We start from the raw sequence: 22,395 nt of genomic DNA on the forward strand, positions 1-22,395 counted from the left end.
CCAGGTGCCCCATGAAAATTTATTTTTTACACAAAGACCTATACACAAACAGTTAAAGCAGCTTCATTTATAATAGCCCAAAACTGGAAAAAACCTAGATCTCCTTTGACAGGTAAATGGTTAAACTGTAGTATATCCATATACTTACTACTCAGTAATAAAAGGGAACTAATGACTGACTGCTACAACCAGATGAATATCCAGAGAATTATGCTGACTGAAAAAAGCCAATCCCATAAGGTTACATACCACTACGATTCCATTTAAATAATATTCTTAAAATTGTAAAACTATAGAAATGGATAATGGATTTTCTAAAAATTTTATTTGACAGAGAGAGGGCACAAGCAAGTGGAGCAGCACGCAGAGGGAGATGGAGAAACAGGCTCCCCGCTGAGGAGAGAGCCCGACATGGGGGGCAATCCCAGGACCCTAGGATGATAACCGGAGCCAAAGGCAGATGGTTAACTGACTGAGGCACGCAGGTGCCCCAAAATGAATTAACAGATTACCATGGCACACAAGGGCACTATGAAGGATCTTTGTGGTGATGAAATGTTCTGTATCTTCACTGAGTCAATATCAATCTCCTGGTTGTGATACTACACTATAATCTTGCAAGGTGTTACCACTGGGGGAACCTGGGTAAAGGGTACACAAGATCTCTCTGCACTTTTTCTTACAACTGCATGTGAATCTAAACTATCTCAAAAAGTTTAACTTAAAGAAAAATTATCAGCTTAAACATTTTAAATTCACACAATTTATCATAAATAAAATATGCCTTAAAGAATTATGCAATAGAAAATATTTTTAAAAGGCATATACATTTTTCTAAAAACCATCCAGACCAGTGTTGTCCAATAGAACTTTCTGCAATTACAGATATATTCTACATTTCTCTGCTGTCTCAAACAGTCACTAGGCACACATTGCTAATCAACACTTGAAACCTGACTAGTGTGACTGAAAAGCTGAATATTATATTCATTTAAATTAATTTACATTTAAATTGCCACATGTCATTGGTGGTGGTTATCACGTTAAACAAGGCAGGTCTAGACATTACAAAGAATGGGAAAGATAATTATATGCTACAATGGGACTTCATCCAAAGTGTATTCATAAAAAATGCATTGGTTACGTACTTTTACCTTCTACTATATACCTTCTGTACTTCTTAAATTTTTTACAATAATCATGTGTCACTATTTTTAAAAGTCATAAAACCCATACTGCAATTTAAATTTCTGATACCTTGAAAATTCATATACACTATTCAACAATATAGAACAAATCGGATGTTGGGATCATAGTTCAGAAAGTTTAAGTTCTTACTTGTTCTGCTATGCTACAGTTCTAGATTCCAGTTTGTCAGTTTTTCCCCCCAGGTGTGGCCTTTCTTAGGATTTGAGTACATTCAATTATCCACAGGAAAGAAGACATATAAGGAAAAAACAAGTTTAAACAATGGAAACTTATGAAATCAACTCAATTAACTTCTTAAACAGCTGGAAGATCTTGGATACTCATAATGGGTGTTCAACCAGAAAGCAAAAATCCATTAGAAAGATCTACAGTTCATTCATGATCGTAGCTGCAGAATTACGAATGCAGAGCAGTGAATACTTAGGATTACAGTGAAGCATGGTAATACAAATGAAAGAGGGACTCTTCAAAAAGGCTTAAACCCCAAGTGTCTAGACTCAAGCCAGTAACATTTGTCTTATCAGCTATTGCCACAGATTTAATACTAAGAGTATTTCTCTCCGACCCCCCTGAGCCCCTCCACCCTAATCCACACCTAGGGTTGTTTCATTTCCTCTCAAGGGATTTTATGAATGAAAACATATTTTGCTTACAGGTTCAGACTAAGCAGGAGAAAGACAAAACAGAATAAATTGAAGAAACATTCTGAAGAAAAGTATTTTTAAGAAAATCTAGGTTTTGGATTTCAAGTCAAATAGCTACTCAAAGAAGTGGACTTAGAGCAACTACCAAAATTGAGTCTTCCTCTAACACCTTTAACAAAAGCTGCTGGTAATTCTGACAGTTTTTCAATTACATAATCAAAAATAATTTGTGTTTTGATCTATTAAACTATATAGCAGAATATATATGAGGATTATGGGTTTGGAGTCAAGAGTTTAGGTTCGAATACACACTCTGCCAACTGCTAATGACGTGAACCTGAATAAAGTACTTCATCCTTTGACTCTGCTTCCTAATCTGCAAACAGCTCAGTAACACCTCCTTTGCAAAACCGTAAAAATGTAAAATGAGTGCAACACTGAAATCACCAAAATGTCCTTCAGTAGGTGAAAGAGTATCTCAACTATGGTACAGCCACACAATGGAACACTATTTAGCATTAAAAAAAGAAATGAGCTGTCCAGTCATGAAAAAATACAGAGAAAGCTTCAATGCGTATTACTAAAGAAGCTAACCTGAAAAGGCTACAGACTGTATGATTCAAATTACATGACATGACATTATGGTAAAGGCAAAACTATGGAAACAGCATAAAAAAAAATTCAGTGGTTGCCAGAATTAGGAGGGAGAGAGGGAGGGATGAATATAGGTAGAGCACAGAGGATTTTTTCAGGCAGTGAAACCATTCTGTATATTACTGTAACAATAGATATGTATCATTATATGTTTGTCAAAACCTGACGAATATATACCAAAAGTGAAGCCTAGTGTAACATATGGACTTTGGGTGATAATGAAGTGTCAGGGTACATTCATGACAAATGTGACTCTGATGCAGGGGAGGCTGGTGCTGGTATGGGGGCAGAGAGTATATGGGAAAGCTCTACACTTTCTGCTCAGTTTTGCTGTGAACTCAAAACTGGTCTTAAAAAACAAAGCCTATTAAAAGTTTTTTTTTTCTATTTTTTTTATTTTATTTTATTTTATTTTATTTTAATTTTTTTAGTTTTTTTTTTCTAAAAGCAAATGAGGGCATTTGCAATCACAGCTAACCAGTGCCTGGTAAATAATATTCAATGAAATCTATGACTGTATCACTTTCACACTGTGCTGCACTATAAAAAGGAGTAACTGGATTCAAATTCAATTAGGGCACTACCAGTAAGTTACTTATTCTATGTCTCCATTTCCTCACTTGTAATATAGGTATTAAAAAAAAGTGTGAGAATTAAATGAATGAATATATATGCAAAACTGTTCAGGACAGTGACTAGCTCATAGTTATAATTTGATCAATGTTAGCAATTACCACTGCTATCAAACTGAAGAGAAAACATGAAAAGCATATGGTACAATGCCTCATACATTAAATGTCAAATTAGGTTCCCTCTTCCTCCTGTAGTAAAATTTTTCCCATCTATCAAGTATGTACCAGTATTAGAGAGGTATAAGAATCATCCCTGGGACTTTTTCAAAATATACATAGCACAAATCCACATACTAAATTAGAGGCTTTGAGAGGTGTGGATGGAAATAGGTGTATTCTATCAAAAGTCTCCATAAGATTCTAATACACACTCTCTCTCTCTCTCTCTCTCTCTCTCTCTCTCTCTCAGTTCACCCAACCCATCTCCCACATGAATCCAGTTCTGATAGTTACTGAACACAAGTGATTAATGAATTCAAGGCACTGAAACATATATTTTAATATAAATTTCCTGGAGTTTCAATGTATTGTCCCAATAAGGGGCCGGCAAGTATAGCCTATAGGTCAAATCTGGCACACCACCTGATTTTATATACGAAGCCTTATTGGAACACAGCACATCCAGTCATTTCCATATTGCCTTTGGCTGCTCTCCTATGACCACCAGAGAGTTGAGCAGTTGCTAAAGAGATTATATGGCCCGCAAACTTGAAAATATTTACTACCTGGCCCTTACGGAAAGCTTCCCAATTCCTGGTCTAGATCATTAATACAGAATGCTATTCAGTAAGTCAATTAGAATATTTGGCATTAAGAATGAGTTCAATGTAATTACAACATCTCTTAAAGCATATAAAAAACTAGATTGGAAACAAAGCAAATAAACAGTTCTTTCCATTAAGAATACAGAAGACAAATAATTTTGCCTGCCAGCATTCCTTCTTTAAGCAAACTGTTCTTCCCCAAATCCAACCAAGAGATCTTAGCAAATTACAGGCCCTATTTCATGGTCATGTGGAAATATAACCTAAAACAGGAAAATGCAATGCCACTTTCCAGTGTGGAATAAAGGAAGACATGCAGTCCCTCTCTAATGGTTAGTGAGAGCATCAAAATCCAGGCTTCTGCTGGGGTCAGAAAAGACATGGCAGGCTTCTCCTGAGCTGAGCTAAGGAGGGGATTTGTGGCTCTAAATACTCTTTATGTGGATTTTCAGTTGCCTTTCTGATTTTATCTCTTGTGTGCACATGTTTCATCAATACTACCAATTATCGTTTTAAAAAAAAATGGTTAGTGAAAGTTGAGATATAGGGGGGGACGGGGGAGGGGAGTCAGCATCCATGTCCCCACTACAGAGAAGAAAGCAGCAGCTCCCCATTAGAAGGAAATAGAGCTGACGCACAGAGATGAGGATAGACAGAAAACAATCTTGGTGACATTCTCAGCTCAAGTCAGGTATCCTTGAGTTTAAATGCATCCCTGCCATCCTAAATTAGGGTTATGTAATTAGTAACTTCCCTTTTTTGCCCAAGTTTTTTTTTTTTTAAAGATTTATTTATTCATGAGAGAGAGAGAGAGAGAGAGAGAGGAGCATGCTCCATGCAGGGAGCCCAATGTGGGACTCGATCCAGGGTCTCCAGGATCACACCCTGGGCCAAAGGCAGTGCTAAACTGCTGAACCACCTGGGCTGCCCCCAAGTAAGTTTTAAAAGGGTTTGCAACTCAAGGATTCTAAAACAACAAGCAACTTCTCTCTTCAGCTCACAGAAGAGGTTTTTTTTTCTTAATTTTTCATGAAAATAGCAATAGTTTTGCTCATCTTCATTAAATCCTTCATAAATTAACAAATGCTAATAATACAGAAAGTTATTTTTAAAAATTGACAAGGGTAGGGGCACCTGGGTGGCTCAGTTGGTTAAGAGTCTGCCTTTGGCTCAGGTCATGACCTTAGGGTCCTGAGATAGAGCTGCCTCCCCACCCCCATTGGACTCCTTGTCAAGCTGTGAGTCTGCCCCTCTCCCATCTCATGCATGTACTCCCTAATAAATAAAATCTTTAAAAAAAAAAAAATTGACAAGGGCATAGTTCAGTAACATCTCAATCAGTAGTTACTATTTTTTACTTGACTTTTCCTAGTATTAAAGAACTGATTTTTCAAAATATAAGCTATTTAACATATATGCAAAAAAAAAAAAAAAAAAGAGAGAGAGAGAGAGGGAGACTAAACCCACCATACTCCAGGTACACTTAGCCCCTTCATCTCCATCTCTTCAATAATAATCACTGACAATCAGAAAGACTAGCTCAGGGCATTGTAATATTGTGGTTTATCAAAGAAAGATTCATATTTTATCTACTAACCCTAGAAAATGCAATAATCATATGACAAATTTTCATCAACAATTAAAACAAAAGCAAATAGGGATCCCTGGGTGGCGCAGCGGTTTGGCGCCTGCCTTTGGCCCAGGGCGCGATCCTGGAGACCCGGGATCGAATCCCACGTCGGGCTCCCGGTGCATGGAGCCTGCTTCTCCCTCTGCCTGTGTCTCTGCCTCTCTCTCTCTCTGTGTGTGACTATCATAAATAAATAAAAATTAAAAAAAAAAAAAAAAAAAAAACAAAAGCAAATAATATTATACCTTTATAACTCATGAAATTAAGTTCTTTGTGATATCTCCTTTACAGAAAACTGAAGTTTCACAATACTTTTAAATTAGCTGCCTATATAGCTCTATTTTAAAGATTTTTTAATAGAAAAATATTATCCTACCACTGGAAAATTATTACTGAATGAGAATTTTATTTGCATATTTTTTAAATATTGCCTTGAACCAATTTTTCAAACTCCAAAGTTTAAAGTATTTGATATTTTATTTTTAAAATACCTATCTGTAATAGAATCTAATTACAAAATCATGCTACAGTTAGATGATGCTGAGAAAGAGCATTTCACATAATCCTGATATTGAAATGGTATTGGGATTACGTGGTTTTAAGAGGTTCTATTAAAAAGCACACTGTATCAAGATGCCTTTACTAATCCTAACTACACTAACATAACCTTAGGATACCCTCTGGAAGATGGGTTTTGCCATGGGTTTTTAATTTTTAACAAAATTTTAACACACTCACTTTTGTCTATTGCGAGGGATCTGAAGGCCTACAGTTAATCTTTTGTTATTCTGCAATGCCTTATTTTATATTCCCCATTACTTTGTGGCCTATCAAAGCATCAGCATCATAAATTAGATGTTCAATAAATGCTCCTTATATCAAGGCACACATTTTTAAGAAAATGTAATAGTATTTAAAAAGCTTATGACAGACTCCTCTGCCCATCCTCTCCTCAATCCCCAGTTTCATTTATCTTAGCTGCTTAGTTGCCTCCATATCTAATATATGTTTACTACTACTGCTTGAGAGTTACTAACTTCATACCGCAACATTAATACTAACATGTATTGTGTTACTAAGCACCAGACTCAGAATTTTATATATGTATGTTGTCTTAACCTTGACAACAACTTCATGAGACAGGGGTGTTATTGTATTCCCATTTTAGTCTGGAAAAATAGGACACAGTTCAATAACTTGCCTAGGGTCACATAGCTAGTAAGTGGCAACATTAAGGATTTAAACTCAAGCAGCCAAACACCACTACTCATACTTTTAATCTGTATCTTCTTGTATCTATCCACTCCACTATCCATTCTTAATAAATACTTTTGGGATGACTCTCAAACTAAATAAAAACAAGCAAAATAAAACAAAGAAGTCAAAACTGTAAAATGGTATCTCACAACCAAATACAATTTTTGGGGGTATAGGTCAGTAGTTTTCAACTTTGGCTTTGCCACAATCCATGAGGTCAACAATTAGTTGCATTTTCATTTTGTATCTATTGATTCAGTGGTTACAGTATTTTTAAATCTAAATTACAACAACATGACATATAGCTTTCTCCCTAAATAAAAAAAAGGTATCAGATTCTAAAGCCTGCCAGAAAGATACGCTTTAAAGGGAAAGAATATGTCCATAACCTATCAAAAGAAGAAAAACAATTTTCAAAGGAATTTTCTATCTACTTTCTGAAAGCAAATGTTTTAGTTATGTGTACATATGTCTATCTCTATGTAATAGGTCAAAAAAATACCAATGGAAAAAGGCAAAATCATTTTCACTAAAGAAAAACTTCAAAAAAGGAATTTTAGAAAATCGGAAGGCAAGAGAAATGTAGTAATACTTTGGCTTAACATTTTAAACAAAGGGAAAAATGAGATATATATTAATTTTTAAAAAAGATTTTATTCATTTATTCATGAGAGACACAGAGAGAGGCAGGGACATAAGCAGGCTCCATTCAGGAGCCCGAGGCGGAACTCGATCCCGGAACTCCAGGAACAAGTCCTGAGCCAAAGGCAGATGCTTAACCACTGAGCCACCCAGGCATCCCAGATAGATATTAATTTGAAGCAAAAAAATGTTGTCATTTTAAAAAAACAAAGAAACTAAAGAAAAGGCAGTAACAGAAGTTTTGAAATTGAGAAAAAAAGGAAGCAAACAAGAGATGAAAGCCCTAGATAATCTAGGCAATCCAGTTCAAAGCTGAGTCAGGTCTTGCTGAAACACAGAGCCCCTATAATACTCTGGCAAAAGGAGGTATTGTGGCCTCATTCTATGAAAGAGCTAGGACGGCTTACTGAGGATACACCAGCGGATGAAACGTAAGAGCAGTGATACCAAGTCAACGGGATTGTAGACCAACATATGGTCTTTCTCTGTTGAAGTCATTCTTCTAACCATTCTAGGTGACAGAAATCTGACACTGCTTATAGGCTACACTAATCAATTCAGCATTTATTTGGTTTCTGTTAAGTGTTTCACATGTGTATACATTCCCAAATAGATCATTAACTTCTGGAAAGCAGAAAATATCCTACTTATTTTATTTTCATCCATATAACTTAGGACAGTGCTATGCATGTAGAAGATAGATGCTCAAACCTACTGATTCTGAAAAATCACAACATATAATTACAACAGTAGAGTTTAAAGAAATCTTAAGAGATCTAGTCTAGCCTCTTTATGTTCTGTTTTTGTTTTTTTTGTATTGTTTTGTTTTTTTAAGTAGGCTCCACACCCAGTACGGAGCCCAACGCAGGACTCAAACTCACGACTCTGAGATCACGACCTGAGCTGAGATCAAGAGTCCGACGCTTAATGACCTCAGCCACTCAAGCACCCCTAGCCTCTATCTTAAAAGCAAAGAAACTAAGAGTAGTTAAATGTCCAAGAGCTTAAAGTCACAGAGCTAGGATTAGCACCCTAATCCCAGGATAATCAGTTCAACTTTCTCCAAATAGCCCTAATTTCTTCCATTATAATAAAATGAATAATCACCTATTTCATCAAAAAGCAAAGTAATAGCACCAGTATTCACTACATGCTAGGGCTTTCAGAAGGTCAGTTGTTGGTAGCCCACCTGCTGTGGTCTGGGATGGCTGCTCTATAAACACTGATAAACATTTATAAACATTATTTTTTTACTTAATATTCACAATAAGCACTATAAGAAGTATCAACCCAGTTTTACAAATGTAAATTTACCATAATAGCAGCAAGTGCAGAACCCAGATTTTGTTACCAGTGGCTCTCAACCACATCCTATTCTGCTTCTCGTTGAATTAAACACGAAAATCCCAAAGTGCCAAGAGCCCAGCACAGTACCTGACCCAAACAAAATAAACAAATGTTTAAAAGACTCACTAAATTAATGGATCATTTGATTAATTAAAAAGTAAGGTTTTCTCACAGTAAATACCTCTAAAATAAAAAAAAAAATTAAAAAAAGGTTTCCCTGTTCAGCTAATTACATAATCCCGAGAAAGGTTTTAATAGTGAGCAGTATGCATACTAAGATTTAAGGAATGGCTAATTTATTTATCCTACAAATAATTCATCTGTTCAACAAATATTAAGTGAAAAACTATTTTTGTTTTAACTATTTTAACACAGTGTTAAATCTGAAGTAAAATAAAATTTGCTCCTACAATATTCTATTCCATAAATTAAAACCCACACAAGTCTCTAAACCATTTGCCAAAACCCAAACACATGTGTAACATCTCCCTCCTGGTAGAGGAAAAAGAAATAACACTAAGTGAACACCTACAATGTGTCAGTTCTTAATCCTCAACATAAAGTCTCGCCTGATCCCTTATAACCAAGTGAACTAGGCCACATCTGCATTTCTGATTAACAAATTCAGGCTTTAAGAGATTAAGTACTGGACGCCTGGGGGGCTCAGTGATTAAGCATCTGCCTTGAGCCCAGGGTGTGACCCCAGGGTCCTGGGATGGAGTTTCTGGGATGGAGTCCCTACTGGGCTCCCTGCAGGTAGCCTGCTTCTCCCTCTGCCTGTGTCTCTCATGAACAAATAACAAATCTTTAAAAAAAAAAAAAAAAAAAAAAGAGAGAGAGAGAGAGATTAAGTACTTGTCTCAAGTCCTTTGGCTAATTAATTACTACAAATAACAGAACTGGAACCCAAGTCTCCTAAAGGAGTTAAAAGTCTTATTTTATTTGCCCACCAAGGCAGAGAACGGGTTTCTTTCTGAGCCCAAAAGCTGCTTTTTTTAACAACAACAACAAAAGAATACATTATCACAATCCTCACAATAGCCTATTAGTTATTATCACTTCATACCATAATTACAAATGATGAAGCTAGAACTCAGAGGAGTCTGCCCAAGAACATACTGCAAGGAAGCAGAACTTTACCAGGTCTGCACCAGGTGTGCATGCAACACTGGAAACCACAGCGCTAAGACTCAAAACATCTAAAGTAGTTAGGCCTTGTGTTTGCCAGATGAAAAAGAATGGCAGATCTCATCTTATATCAACTTCTACTTGCAGTGTGCGGAAGGAGAAGCCGATGTTCTCATAACGTTCTTTTAAGTGGCAACCTGAAGACTGGGCTCTCCATTCCAAGCCTACAGGCCACTTCATTACTACAAGCAACAGCTCTAGGTATCTGTTATCAGTTACAATTACTCCTAAAGTGCCAAACAACGTACCACGCCACACACCAACGGTTCACTGAAAGAACACTATGTCAGAATACATAAAATCAACATCTCAGTATTTAAGACTTTCACCGGAAAGACATGAACAGACCTATTCCTTGACAACATTTTCGAGTCATCATCTGAGAACTTTCTGCCGTGGTGTATTTTTAAGGCCTAAGTGTGAACTAAAAGAAAGGGCTTGTCCTATGGCAGCTCTAAAGATGTTACTACTGGGGATCCCTGGGTGGCGGCTTGGCAGTTTGGCATCTGCCTTTGGCCCAGGGCGTGATCCTGGAGACCTGGGATCAGTCTCACGTCGGGCTCCCTGCAGGAGCCTACTTCTCCCTCTGCCTGTGTCTCTGCCTCTCTCTCTCTCTCTCTCTCTCTCTCTCTCTCTGTGTGTGTGTGTGTGTCTCTCATGAATAAATAAATAAAATCCTTAACAAAAAATAAATAAAAATGTCACTACCTTGATCGCAAAGACATTTAGGCTTACTGTACAGCTCTGTTTCTCAGAAATCCGGAGGAGCCTTTTCTGGTTGAGAGCGGCTCAAGCATCTTCCTAAAGAACTGTCCCATCTGCTTCTAGTAAATCAAAGTGATGAATAAGACGGTGATCGGGTGTTAATACGCGGCACTCTGAGAGTGTGTGTGTGTGTGTGTGTGTGTGTGTGTGTGTGTCCACGCTTCACTGGGCGACGCAGGCTGGAAGCCCCAACCCCGAGGTCAGCAGAACCATCCCGCTCCGGGGGAGCCAGGCAGTCGTGCACGTCTGTCACCGCCACCGCATCCTGGGGGCCGTGGTCCCGCCTTCACCCCGCAGAGACCGCCGGAGCCCGGAGTTCCCTCCGAGCTGCCCCGAGGGCCCCGAGCCCGCAGCGGGAGCCAGGCCAAGCCGTGCACGGCCCCGACCCCGACCCCGACCCGGGCGGCCGAGCTGCACCGGAGGCCTCGAGCCTGCAGCGGCTGCAGGCCAGCAGGCCCGGGGCCGTGCACCAACCCCCTCCAGCGCACGGACCCGCCCCGACCCCGACCCGGGCGGCCGAGCAGCACCGGAGGCCCCGAGCCTGCAGCGAGAGCCACGCCGGCGGGCCCGGGACCGTGCACCCCCGCCCCCAGACCCCGACCCGGCGGCCGAGCTGCCCCGGAGGCCCGGAGCCCGCAGCTGCAGCCAGGCCGGCGGGCCCCGGGCCGTGCCCCACCGCCGCCGCCAGACCCCGGGGGCCCGAGCCCGCAGCGGGAGCCCCCCCCAGCCCCGCCCGCCGCGAGCGCCCGCCTTCCCCCCGAAAGTTGCGACCTGTGCCCGCAGCCGCGTCCAGCACGGACGCCCGCCCCGGAAGCGCCCCCGCGGCCCGCACGGCGCCGAGCAGCGCTGCCCCCCGCGCCCCGGGCCGCCCCGCCGCCGCCGCCGCCCCGTTATCCGCTCGCAGCGGCGGCCGCGCTCGGGCCTGCCCGCCTGCCCGCGCCCCGCAGCCCCCGCACGGCCCCGGGCCCCGCCGCAGCCCTCCGCGCGTCCCGGGGGGACCGGCGCCCGCGGCCTGGGGCTGGGGCGGCGCCGGGCGGCCCCTCACCTCCGGGTGCAGCAGGGGCACGCAGCCCGCCTCGGCGTCGTACTCGTCCGGGCCGTCCGCCATCTTGGTGTTAAATCCCTGCGCCCGCTGCATGCCGGGAGAAAGCGGTTCCCCCCGGCGGGGCTCGGGCGCGACGAGGGCACGCGCGAGGGCGAGCCGCGGCCCCCGCGCACCCCCCTGCGCCCCCCCCGCCTCCCTCGGGGGCGGGGGTCCCTGTGCGCGTGCGCGCGGGGCGGGGCGGGGGGGAGCAGGGGAGGAGACTGTGCGCGTGCGCGGCGCGGCCCCGAGACCCCGCGGCTGCAGCGGCGCGGCTGGGGGCTGGGAGGCCTGCGGGTCGTCGCCGGTGCGGCCCTGCCTCCCCCGCCGGGACGGCCTCCGCGATGCACCCTCGGGGGCGCCCGGAGCAACGGGTCCCGGCCGGACCTCGTTGGTCTTCAATTAGCAGTAATTACATCAAAAACGTACACCCTCGAGGCCCACGCCTCCCCCCCCCACCTGCTGCATGTTAATGTAACCCGGGGGCTGAGAACCTACGTCGTTAAAACGGAATTCGCTGAAATTCGAACCGGATAAAAGGACCTAGGGCGTCTTTAAGTGCATATTAGGGCTGTAGGATGGGGAGGGGGGGAGTGGCTCCTACAAATGTGCTGAAACAACAGCCCTACAACACATGCCTCTGCTTTTTTTTTTTTTTTTTTTTTTTTGCTATTATTAAAAATTGTAGCCCTAAGCTGCTCAGAGGAGGATGCAGCAGAGACCGCCAGGACGATGCGTTAGAGATCCCGACAGCAGCCTGCCTCCCGAGCAAGCGCATCAGCCAGGAGCAGCCGCGGGGTAAGGTCGGGAGGGAGGGCCCAGGGGACGCGAGGGTCAGGGGCCTGCCCTCAGGCTGAGGCTCCCGCCAAGGGAAGCTGCAGGGTCTGCAGACGGCGGGGCTCAGCGCTGCATCCGACGCTCCCTGGGAAGCGGGGCCCGGAAAAGCGGGGAGCGACCGGGCATTGGATGCTCTCAAGAGGAGTCGGCTGTTCATTCACGGGGTGATCCTAGAAATGCATGAAAATAGCTAAATAGCTGACATTAGCTCCTGGAAATGCTGCATAGCTACGGTCGAGGCATCATTAATAAGAGGGAGAGGCGGGCACAGCTCTTCACAGCTGCTGCACGGGCCGGTGGGAAGAGCAAGGTCCTCTGCTGACTTTGCAGCTGGCTTACCAGCCTTCGTCCTCCCGGCAGCGCTGTTCTCGGGTCTCCTCTCAGTCTGAGCTCATTTGCATCATTTTGGTCCCACCCCAAACCAAGGATTTGGGTTTGACTCTTTCACCCAGCCTGCAGAACTACACAGAATTAGGGTTCTCTCCCTTTGGAGCTCCAAACTGCTTTTAGATGCATTTTAACATAGAATTTTCTTTAAAAAAAAAAAAAAGGATTTTATTTATTTATCCATGAGAGACATACAGAGAGGCAGAGGGAAAAGCAGTCTCCATGCAGGGAGCCAGAGGCAGCACTCCATCCCAGGACCCTCCGGGGTCACGCCCTGGGCTGGAGGCCGAGTGAAACAGCTGAGCCACCTGGGCTGCCCTAAAGTAGAATTTTCACTTCAACAATTCAATTTTCATCTTGCTCCTCCTTACCCTTATGTCATACATTTACTGGAAAGAGACAATGGGAGTAAAGAAAAGCAACAGTTGGGAGATGGGGTAAAGAAGATACTGAATTGTTGGGGGGTGACGGAGACACAAGGCATAAATAGCAGGCAAAAATGTTTTGCAGGTGCCCATGTGTTAGGAACATTGGGGCGTATGAGCTTACAAAAAAATGAGGATGTTAGCCTTACCAGGTAGCCTAGGCTCACAGGGGTCCCTAAATGGAAGGCTCAGTGGTCAAATTCAGCCACCAAAATGTTTCATTTGGCCTACATGGTAGTTTTCCAAATATTTTTGAAGTAGATACCAAAATTCAATAAATCAGGAGATTTCACTTTAAAATCTAGATTTCTAGGGTAGTCCAGGTGGCTCAGCGGTTTAGAGCTGCCTTCAGCCCAGGGCGTGATTGTGGAGACCTGGGATCAAGTCCCAGGTCAGGATCCCTGCATGGAGCCTGCTTCTCCCTTTGCCTGTGTCTCTGCCTCTCTCTCTCTCTCTCTGTCTCTCATGAATAAATAAAAGTCTTTTTAAAAAAATAAATATATATATAAAATCTAGACTCCTAGTTTAGCTGGAAAACACAAGAGATCTGGGCTTCCTTGCTTGGTCTCTACTGGGCTCATAGGCCTACGTCACTCATCATCATTGCCTGGCTGCCAGAGACACTTTTATTTGTGACTTCCGGGAATTCTACAACATGGACAAAACACTAAAAGTGAGTGAAAAGTTAAAACAACTCAACTGGACTCCATATCTGCCTTGCTCACTGCTGTATGACTGAAAACAATACTTATTAAGAAAGAAAGAAAGAAAGAAAGAAAGAAAAGAAAGAAAGAAAGAAAGAAAGAAAGGAGTAAGAGCAGACATTCTTAGGGAAAATATGTTGAAGTTGAGGTTTGGGTGAGGTTCAATATGGACCCAAATGAACCCTGTAGATATAATAAGTTCATCTTGGTAATTACAGAGTCCTTATCTACATGCAGATTTGAGACGATATACTCAGGGTACTGTGAAGGACAGCCAAGAAAGTAGACATGTCAATGGATAAACTGGCAAAAGAATGGCACAGAATTATGGAGGAATGCAGAATAGTTGCTGAAAGAGAATAAAATAGAGAACATGGACCTTGTCAGAGGAGAATTGTGAAATGGATCTAAAAGCAGAGAGGAATGGGCAATTATTGTATAGAAGTGGCTTCATATGTAACTTCAGAGACTACTGGAGCTAAAGATACTATTAGAGGTCATCCAATTCTAGTCAAACTCCAACATTTCACAGATAGGAAAATGGTAATTGGAGGACTTAAGAAACCTGCTTAAAGTCACCAAACTAGGTCGTAGCAGAACCATGTCTAAAAGCCTCCTAACTCTTCCCCATCTACTGTTCTTGGTTCTGTTGTAATTATCTTAGGTGAATTATTACTTGGTCCATTTAATACTTTATTAAACACTTCTTCTGTGAAATGCTAGGTTTAGTGACCACAACAAAGAGATCATTTTTAAGATACCATACAGATTATTTGATTTAGCTAAATGCTGTTCAGTAGTTATAGCCCTTTGGATTCTAATGAGATCCATTGAAAATCCAAGATTTTCCTAGAAGTCATTTCATAAATTTCTGTATCTCATTAGAATTGTGGACTCTAGAACCAAATTAGATGTCACCTACTCAAAACTGGGATAGGGCAAGATATTGCCTTTTTTTTTTCAGGATTTTATTAATTTATTCATGAGAGACACACAGAGGCAGAGACACAGGCAGAGGGAGAAGCAGGCTCCATTCAGGGAGCCCAACGTGGGACTCGATCCCAGGACTCCAGGATCACGCCCTGGGCCGAAGGTGGACACTAAATCACTGAGCCACCCAGGCTGCCCAAGGTATTGCCATTTTAACACAGAAAAGCAAGCACACATAGTAGTACTCTATAATCTTATTTTAAGTGAAATGAGAACCATATTTTTGCACTCTGTAGGAATCACTGATATAAATAAAATTAAGCTGGAGAATTAAAGGAAATATATGGAATTTGACATGTGTGATAGTCAACTGATAAGCCAACAATTCTCCCAGTATTTACACTTTTGGGTAGTGCCCTCCCACACTGAATATGGCTAATATGCATAACCAATAAGATGTTGCCGAAAAATTGTGTGTGACTTTAGAAGCTGGCTCATAAAAAGCATTGTGGATTCATATTCTCTCTCGAATTACCGACTCTGGAGGATCCAGCTGCTGTGTCATGAAAACACTCATGCAGCCCCCATGGAGAGAGGTCCACAAGGCAAGGAAGTCTAACTTCCTGCCAACAGCCAGCAGCCTCCTGGACATGGCAGGCACGTGACTGAGCCACCTCAGTAGCAGACAGTCTAGCCCAGATCAAGCCTTCAGATGATTGCAGCCCCAGCTGACATCTTGACTGCAAGCTCATGGGAGACCCTGGCCCAGAACCACCCCCCTAAACTGCACCTGGATTCCTCAACCACTAAAATTGTGTAAAATATTAAGTGTTTATTTTTCTGAGCTGCTGATTTTGGGATAAGATATTATATTATGGGGTAGCCCGGGTGGCTTAGCGGTTTAGCACCTGCCTTCAGTCCAGGGTGTGATCCTGGAGACCTGGGATCGAGTCCCATGTTGGGCTCCCTGCATGGAGCCTGCTTCTCCCTCTGCCTGTGTCTCTGCCTCTCTCTCTCTCTGTCTCTCATGAATTAATCAATAAAATCTTTTTTAAAAAGATATATATTATACGATAGATAATACAGTATGTAAAGCCCAAAACCCCTGAAATCATTTGCAGAGTTCTATGCTTACAAAAATACAGGAAGATCAGGACACCTGGGTGGCTCAGCGGTTGAGCATCTATCTGCCTTCTCTCGGGGCATGATCCTGGAGTCCTGGGATCGAGTCCCACATTGGGCTCCCTGTATGGAGCCTGCTTCTCCCTCTGCCTAAGTCTCTGCCTCTCTCTTTCAGTGTCTCTCATGAATAAATAAATAAAATCTTAAAAAAAAAATGCAGAAAGATCAAAACATCCAACTTGATTAAACATCCAACTTGATTTAAAGTTTTGTTTCTTAAGTTTTACTAACTTAAAAGGAATGTATAACCGAATTTGGGGGTTCTGTTTGTTTGTTTTTGTTAAGTAGGCCCCATGTCCACCATGGAGCCAAACATGGGGCTTGAACTCACAACCCTGAGGTCAAGACCTGAGCTGAGATCAAAAGTCAGACTCTTAACCTAGGAACCCACGCAGGTGACCCTGTCGTTATTTTTGGTGGAGGAGGGGGAAGTATGGTATGCAAATTCTGCCTTTCTAGGGAATGTTTAAGAGCAGGTGGTCACATCTCTAAAGAGAATGGAATCAGTACTGATAACCTAGGATCAGCCTTTAAGGACCATCAGTGTGAAAGACAATGGAACTTTGTGTTGAAAAATAATGAGGATTTGAAATAACAATGTATATATTGAAGGGGGAACAAGGAGAAAGGATTGCGCAGGTAGCAAGAGGATGGAGTGCTGGATCTGAACTTGTCTAAGAAAGTATCCTGCGGACAGGAAATGGGGAGTTGGAGGGAGGGAGTGTACTCCTAGAAGAAAAGATTCCCCTGTGAAGGCATGTTGAATGCCCAGGAACCTCACGGATCAGAGCCCTGGCAACACCTATTCTGTAGATGGAAGCAAATTTTTCTTGTTAAGCACCAGGGCTCCATCATTTTACTACAACTGGGGAATAACAAGGTATGGCCATGCCAGGCAGGGCCACTAAGTTTTACTCTTTTGTCTTTTGACCCTCTATGCTCTGCAGTGTTTCTGAGTTCCTCTAGTCCAAAAAGATACTATGAGCACCTGCCAGTGGGGAGATAGGAAGAGTATCTAAGAAAGGCTCAAGTGAATAAGCTTGAGACTAGGACAGTGATCAATGAAAGCCTTTATGCATATGCATGTTTTTTTTTTTTTCCTGGAGAGAGAATCTATAGCTTTCAACAGATTTTCAAATGGGTATAAGATCCAAAAAAGGCTGCTCAAATCTAGGAGCATTTAAAATGTAAAATCTCCATTTTTTTAGAAGTAGTGCTCCCTTTTACATAAATGAAAATTTGGGCATTTTTATTATATTATTATATTATTTACATAATATTAAATTAATCCCTATGAGTGATTTGTAAATGACAATCTCCATAAGGACAAGAATACCAACCCTATACATAATGCTTGACATATTGCTTTCTCAAAGCAGTTATTTCCTAATTATGTTACATGAATGAATAATAAATGAAAAAAGAAAGCATATATGAGCCTTTATATGAATAAAATTCTACATAATTTCTCATAGTAGGGAAAAGATGCATTTATACCAACTTTGTTAGGATTCTGATAGGGTTTTTTTTTTTTTTTTTTTTTTTTTTTGGTTTAAAATAGAACATGAACTAGAGCATGCTGGTTAATCTGCCTTACCCTTCTCCCTAGCAGCCCCCCCCCACCTGCAAATCCATGATTTGCTCTTTTCTGCAAATGAGCAGAAAATATGCTCTAGCAAATTGATCACTGAGGACTGCATGTCCTGTGCTATCTGGCCAAACTGGCTGCCGCTTGGGTTTGGCTGATGGGAGGCAGTGGCATTAAGAAATAGGTTAGAGTATTTCTTCCCATCCCCCCTCTGCTGTGACAAACCGTCCCTGTCAGCAGTTTCATCCCTCTTAGCCTAATGCCTACCTGGTGGTCCCTGTTCCACAGTTCTAGCTGGCAGCTGGCTCTTTCCCATATCCCCTCAGCCTGAGGAGCATTGCTAGTCTCTGGGTTCCTACCAGCCCTTGCTCATTCTCTTCACCCTACCCACACCACTGTACTTTCACTAACACTTCTTTCTTTGCATCATATGGAGGGAATTCTATTCCCTGGAAGAGCCCTGACTAATGGTACACATTCTAAGTACCAGTCATTATTCTAGATCCTTCATGTACATGATCCCATTTACTCCTCATACGAAGCTAAGAAGTAAGTATGGTAGATACATCCCTTTTACAGGTAAGTTAACACTTTACAGTGAATTAATATGATGGTTACATGGGATTCTGTAGGACATCTACATATGAGGTAGTTTGCAAATAATTAATGATGTATCGATGGGACCCGAAATCAAATATGTAGACAACAGGTAATAAGCTATTAGGTTGATATATGCTAGTTGATTATGTTATCATGACTGGATAGAAAGATACAGTTTTGTTGCCATAAAATTACCTCTTTGATCCAATGTCATATACACTACTAGCTTTTAGACAACAATTCAACAATCCCAGGAAATTTTTTGTCATCGACTATCTACATAGTACTTAAAATTAGCCACAACTTTAAGAGGAAATGAAGTTAGTTATTATTAAAAATACATCTTTTGGGCAGCCTGGGTGGCTCAGCGGTTTAGTGGCACCTTCAGCCCAGGGCATGACCCTGGAGACCTGGGATCAAGTCCCACGTCATCAGGCTCCCTGCATGGAGCCTGCTTCTCCCTCTGCCTGTGTCTCTGCCTCTCTCTCTCTCTGTCTCTCTCTCTCTGTGTGTGTGTGTCTCTCTGTCTCTCGTGAATGAATGAATAAAATCTTTAAAAAAATAAAATAAAAATACATCTTTTGTGTGGTTACCATGAGGCATTGAAAGCAGTTGAGAGAAACTGTGCCATTGCCCTCTGAATCAGGGGAAATCTGGAAAGGTCAATACATGTTTTCAGTGATCTTCCACATCTTTTCTTTTTTTAAAAAAAAGATTTTAATTATTTATTCATGAGAGACACAGGCAGAGGGAGAAGCAGGCTCCTTGCAGGGAGCCCAATGTGGGACTCGATTCTGGGACCCCACAGTCACGACCTGAGCCAAAGGCAGGCTCCCAACCACTGAGCCACCCAGGCGTCCTTTCCACATCTTTTCTACATCTCTGCCCACCCTCTGCTTGCACCCTGTATGCTGTCATTTAGTTAGTCATTTATGTTTTTCAGAAACTACTGGACTACAGGACTACAGATCAAACCTGTGGCAGGAATAAATTGGGTGTTCTTCACATTTTGTCTTAGAAAAAAAAAAAATAGGGCTCTGGTTGTTGTGGTGCATGAAGGAAATGGCCCCAACTATGACATCCATTCTCTTGTCACCCAGATTCTAGAACAGGATACTTGTGTTTCAGGCATGTTTAACTTAGTAATGGAAAGGGCGACAGTTGTGCTAATAGGGCCTTGACTACTATGCTGGACCTCTGCCAAGGCTCTTGTTTAAGCAAGCATTAAAAGGCATAAACTTTTATAGCAGGACTTCATTAGGGCAGTGTGAGTGTGTGGTAGCTATTGTAGAGCTAGACTGTGACCAGGCCTCGCATTGTTCCCCAGCATTGCTGTCCCTGACCTCTTACCCCAGGCTTCTGGTCCATCATGGAAGAGAGAGATGCTTAGTGATTTTTGTCCCCTACGGCTATGAGAACAGGAACCACAGTCCCTTTCTTTCGTTGGCTTGTTGACATCTAAGGGTCAAACTGAGTTGGAAGTCAGCTGGCTCAACAGCTTTATCTCATTTAGGAAAGAGTTTAGTAAATCAAACACTTTTCTATCCGGACTTTCCAGGCTAAGCAGACCCCCTGGGTTTGAATCCCAATGCTTCCATCTTAATTCTGTAACCTGGGGAAAGTTACATACAGTCTGGCTATAACCTGCGTACCTGGTAGCCATGCCATTTCTTTGCTTCTTGCTCAGGCTTGGATAGCTCTTGAAAGACCTATTTGCTGTGATACCGAGTGGATGACGTTTTTACTTCCTTTCCTTCATCTCTGAGTCCAGTTTGGTTTCTACTCAGTTTCTGTTAGCAGAGTATTTCATCTTCTGTTTACTCTTCTGTACCTCAAGGAAATGGGAGGGAGGAGAGATAAGCTCTGGTGTGGAAAGATAAAACTTGTGTTAGAAAACTTGAGCCATACTCTCTCTCTGCTGATTGTCCTAGCTGAGAATTATATCTTGTTCCCATCAAAAAAAAAAAAACATAATCTCAGATATCAGATGGTCTCCCCATTTTAGTGAGTAGCCCTTCTTTAGAGTCAGACCCCTAGTTCACTTTCTCCATTTCACCAGCCTTTCTTACAGCTATTTCGAGTAATGTACACTGAGAAAATGAAAAATATAAGGAAATGCATTAGGTTTATTTCTCTACGAATTTGGGGATGTTTGTGCTAATCTCATAATTTGGTATTTGTTTCAGAATGTTAATATTTCTTTGTGTGCCTGCAAGTTTTTTTATTTTTCTTTTTAAACTTTGAGGGTGTGCCCCTTTCATTTTTTGGTTGCCGAACTGGTGAATTTTCTAGAACTTTTTTGAGGGGAGGAGGGCAGATATTAAAGAGAAAAAGTCTTGTGCACTTTTAGTTGGCCACCTGGACTTTCAAAAATCCCCAACACATGAGAGCTTTCCTCCATACACAGTCAACTTTTGATATGCTGATATAACCAGATGCTCTAGAGAATATTCCTGCATCCCTGAACCTGGAGAGTCAATACATGTTTTCAGTGATCTTCCACATCTTTTCTTTTTTTAAAAAAAAGATTTTAATTATTTATTCATGAGTGACACAGGCAGAGGGAGAAGCAGGCTCCTTGCAGGGAGCCCAATGTGGGACTCGAATCTGGGACCCTCAGAATTAACTCCACCCTCTTTGCTGAGGTTAGGTTCTAACTGATCATCGATTGCATGATTTTTCCTACTTTCATTCTCTGAGATTAATCTCAAATTCAGCTTTTGGGGTACTTGATGTTAAAGTAGTCCATCATAAGAAGGCACTGGAAACTACAGATTTCCAAGCATACATACACACACGTAATTTTGCATAAATATCAAAGGGTTCAAGACTCCCTGAGCAAGGACCCCAGGTGGGGAAAAAAAAAAATCTCTGGTTGTGATAAATTAGGTTTAGTTCTTGGGTAATATCTTTAAGCTATAAAGGACGTCTAGTTTATTCTACTGCCTTCAGACAATTCTCAGTAAATGTGGCATAAAGTCTATTATAAGAAACTGAACACTAGTTCTGGCTTTGCAGCTAATTAACTGGATGATCTTTGTCGCTTTAATTTCTCAGTTTCAGTTTTGTCATCTGTAAAATGAAGAGACTTGGAATAGGTGCTCTGTAACCTCTCCTTCATCTTTGTGATTCTAGTGATAATACCATCCTACACAGATGACAATTTCCTTTTAAACTGTCATAATGAAAAGTCCACAATGTGTGTAATTAACCTCTGTTCTGTTGGTAATAGTTTTTACTATCAGAAATTTCTTCCTGATTGCTATTCTAAACCCCTCATGCTGTAGATCTTTTTATTTTATCTTCTCAGTATTCTTGATTTTCTCTTTTATCTTCCTTACCCAAATCATTCCCAGATAATGAAGTCTCCCTAGTGAAACTTAAGGAAAGACTTCCATTACTGAGTACCCTTTTTCCCCACTTTTAAATCATTAACACACGTGGTAATTGAGACAAGATGCAGTTGTAACACCCAAAGGCAATCCATTAGATATTCAGTCTCTCAGAAAGATAAGAGGAGCTAAACTGTTGTAGTTGCAGTATCTGTTATTCTCTGCTCTGCTCTACTAGATTATACTTTTCTAAGCTTCACTCAGAGAGATGGTGGCATAGATCAAGATACCACATTAAGAGAGTAAAATAGAAGTGAAATCCTTTATCTGAATATAGGGCCTTACTACATTTTGGGCATTAGCATTGAGTTGCTCTATCTCCAGACTTCTGCAGAATCCTGTTCACAATGTTTGCTTATCTAGACGTTAACAAGTTTCTGTTTTTTAATGAGATTTTCAATTTGGAAAGTAATAATTGCACATCTTTTTAAAACATTTAAACAATAAGGTAATATCTACAATTAAAATTAAGTCTCTTTTTCCTCCCCATTCATTCCAATAACACTTGCCAGAGCGAATCATAAGTAATCATAGTCT

General features: G+C 41.7%; 1 protein-coding gene and 1 long non-coding RNA gene across 2 annotated transcripts in view; one reads left to right on the forward strand and one right to left on the reverse strand.

The window, feature by feature from the left end:
- Positions 1-11,968, reverse strand: part of ZDHHC17 (zinc finger DHHC-type palmitoyltransferase 17) — an 88,241-nt gene extending 76,273 nt beyond the window's left edge. Inside the window, exon 1 of the mRNA XM_041738353.1 lies at positions 11,778-11,968. Coding sequence (XP_041594287.1) covers positions 11,778-11,870 — 93 coding nt within the window. The 5' untranslated portion in view covers positions 11,871-11,968. The remainder of the gene's footprint in view (positions 1-11,777) is intronic.
- Positions 11,969-11,989: 21 nt separating this feature from the next.
- The window catches only part of LOC121481195, a 54,132-nt gene continuing 43,726 nt past the window's right edge, over positions 11,990-22,395 (forward strand). Inside the window, exons 1-2 of the long non-coding RNA XR_005985217.1 lie at positions 11,990-12,221; positions 12,502-12,611. This is a non-coding gene — a long non-coding RNA (uncharacterized LOC121481195). The remainder of the gene's footprint in view (positions 12,222-12,501; positions 12,612-22,395) is intronic.

The sequence above is a fragment of the Vulpes lagopus genome, chromosome 23 (genome assembly GCF_018345385.1).
Source record: "Vulpes lagopus strain Blue_001 chromosome 23, ASM1834538v1, whole genome shotgun sequence".
Taxonomy (NCBI): Eukaryota; Metazoa; Chordata; class Mammalia; order Carnivora; family Canidae; genus Vulpes; species Vulpes lagopus.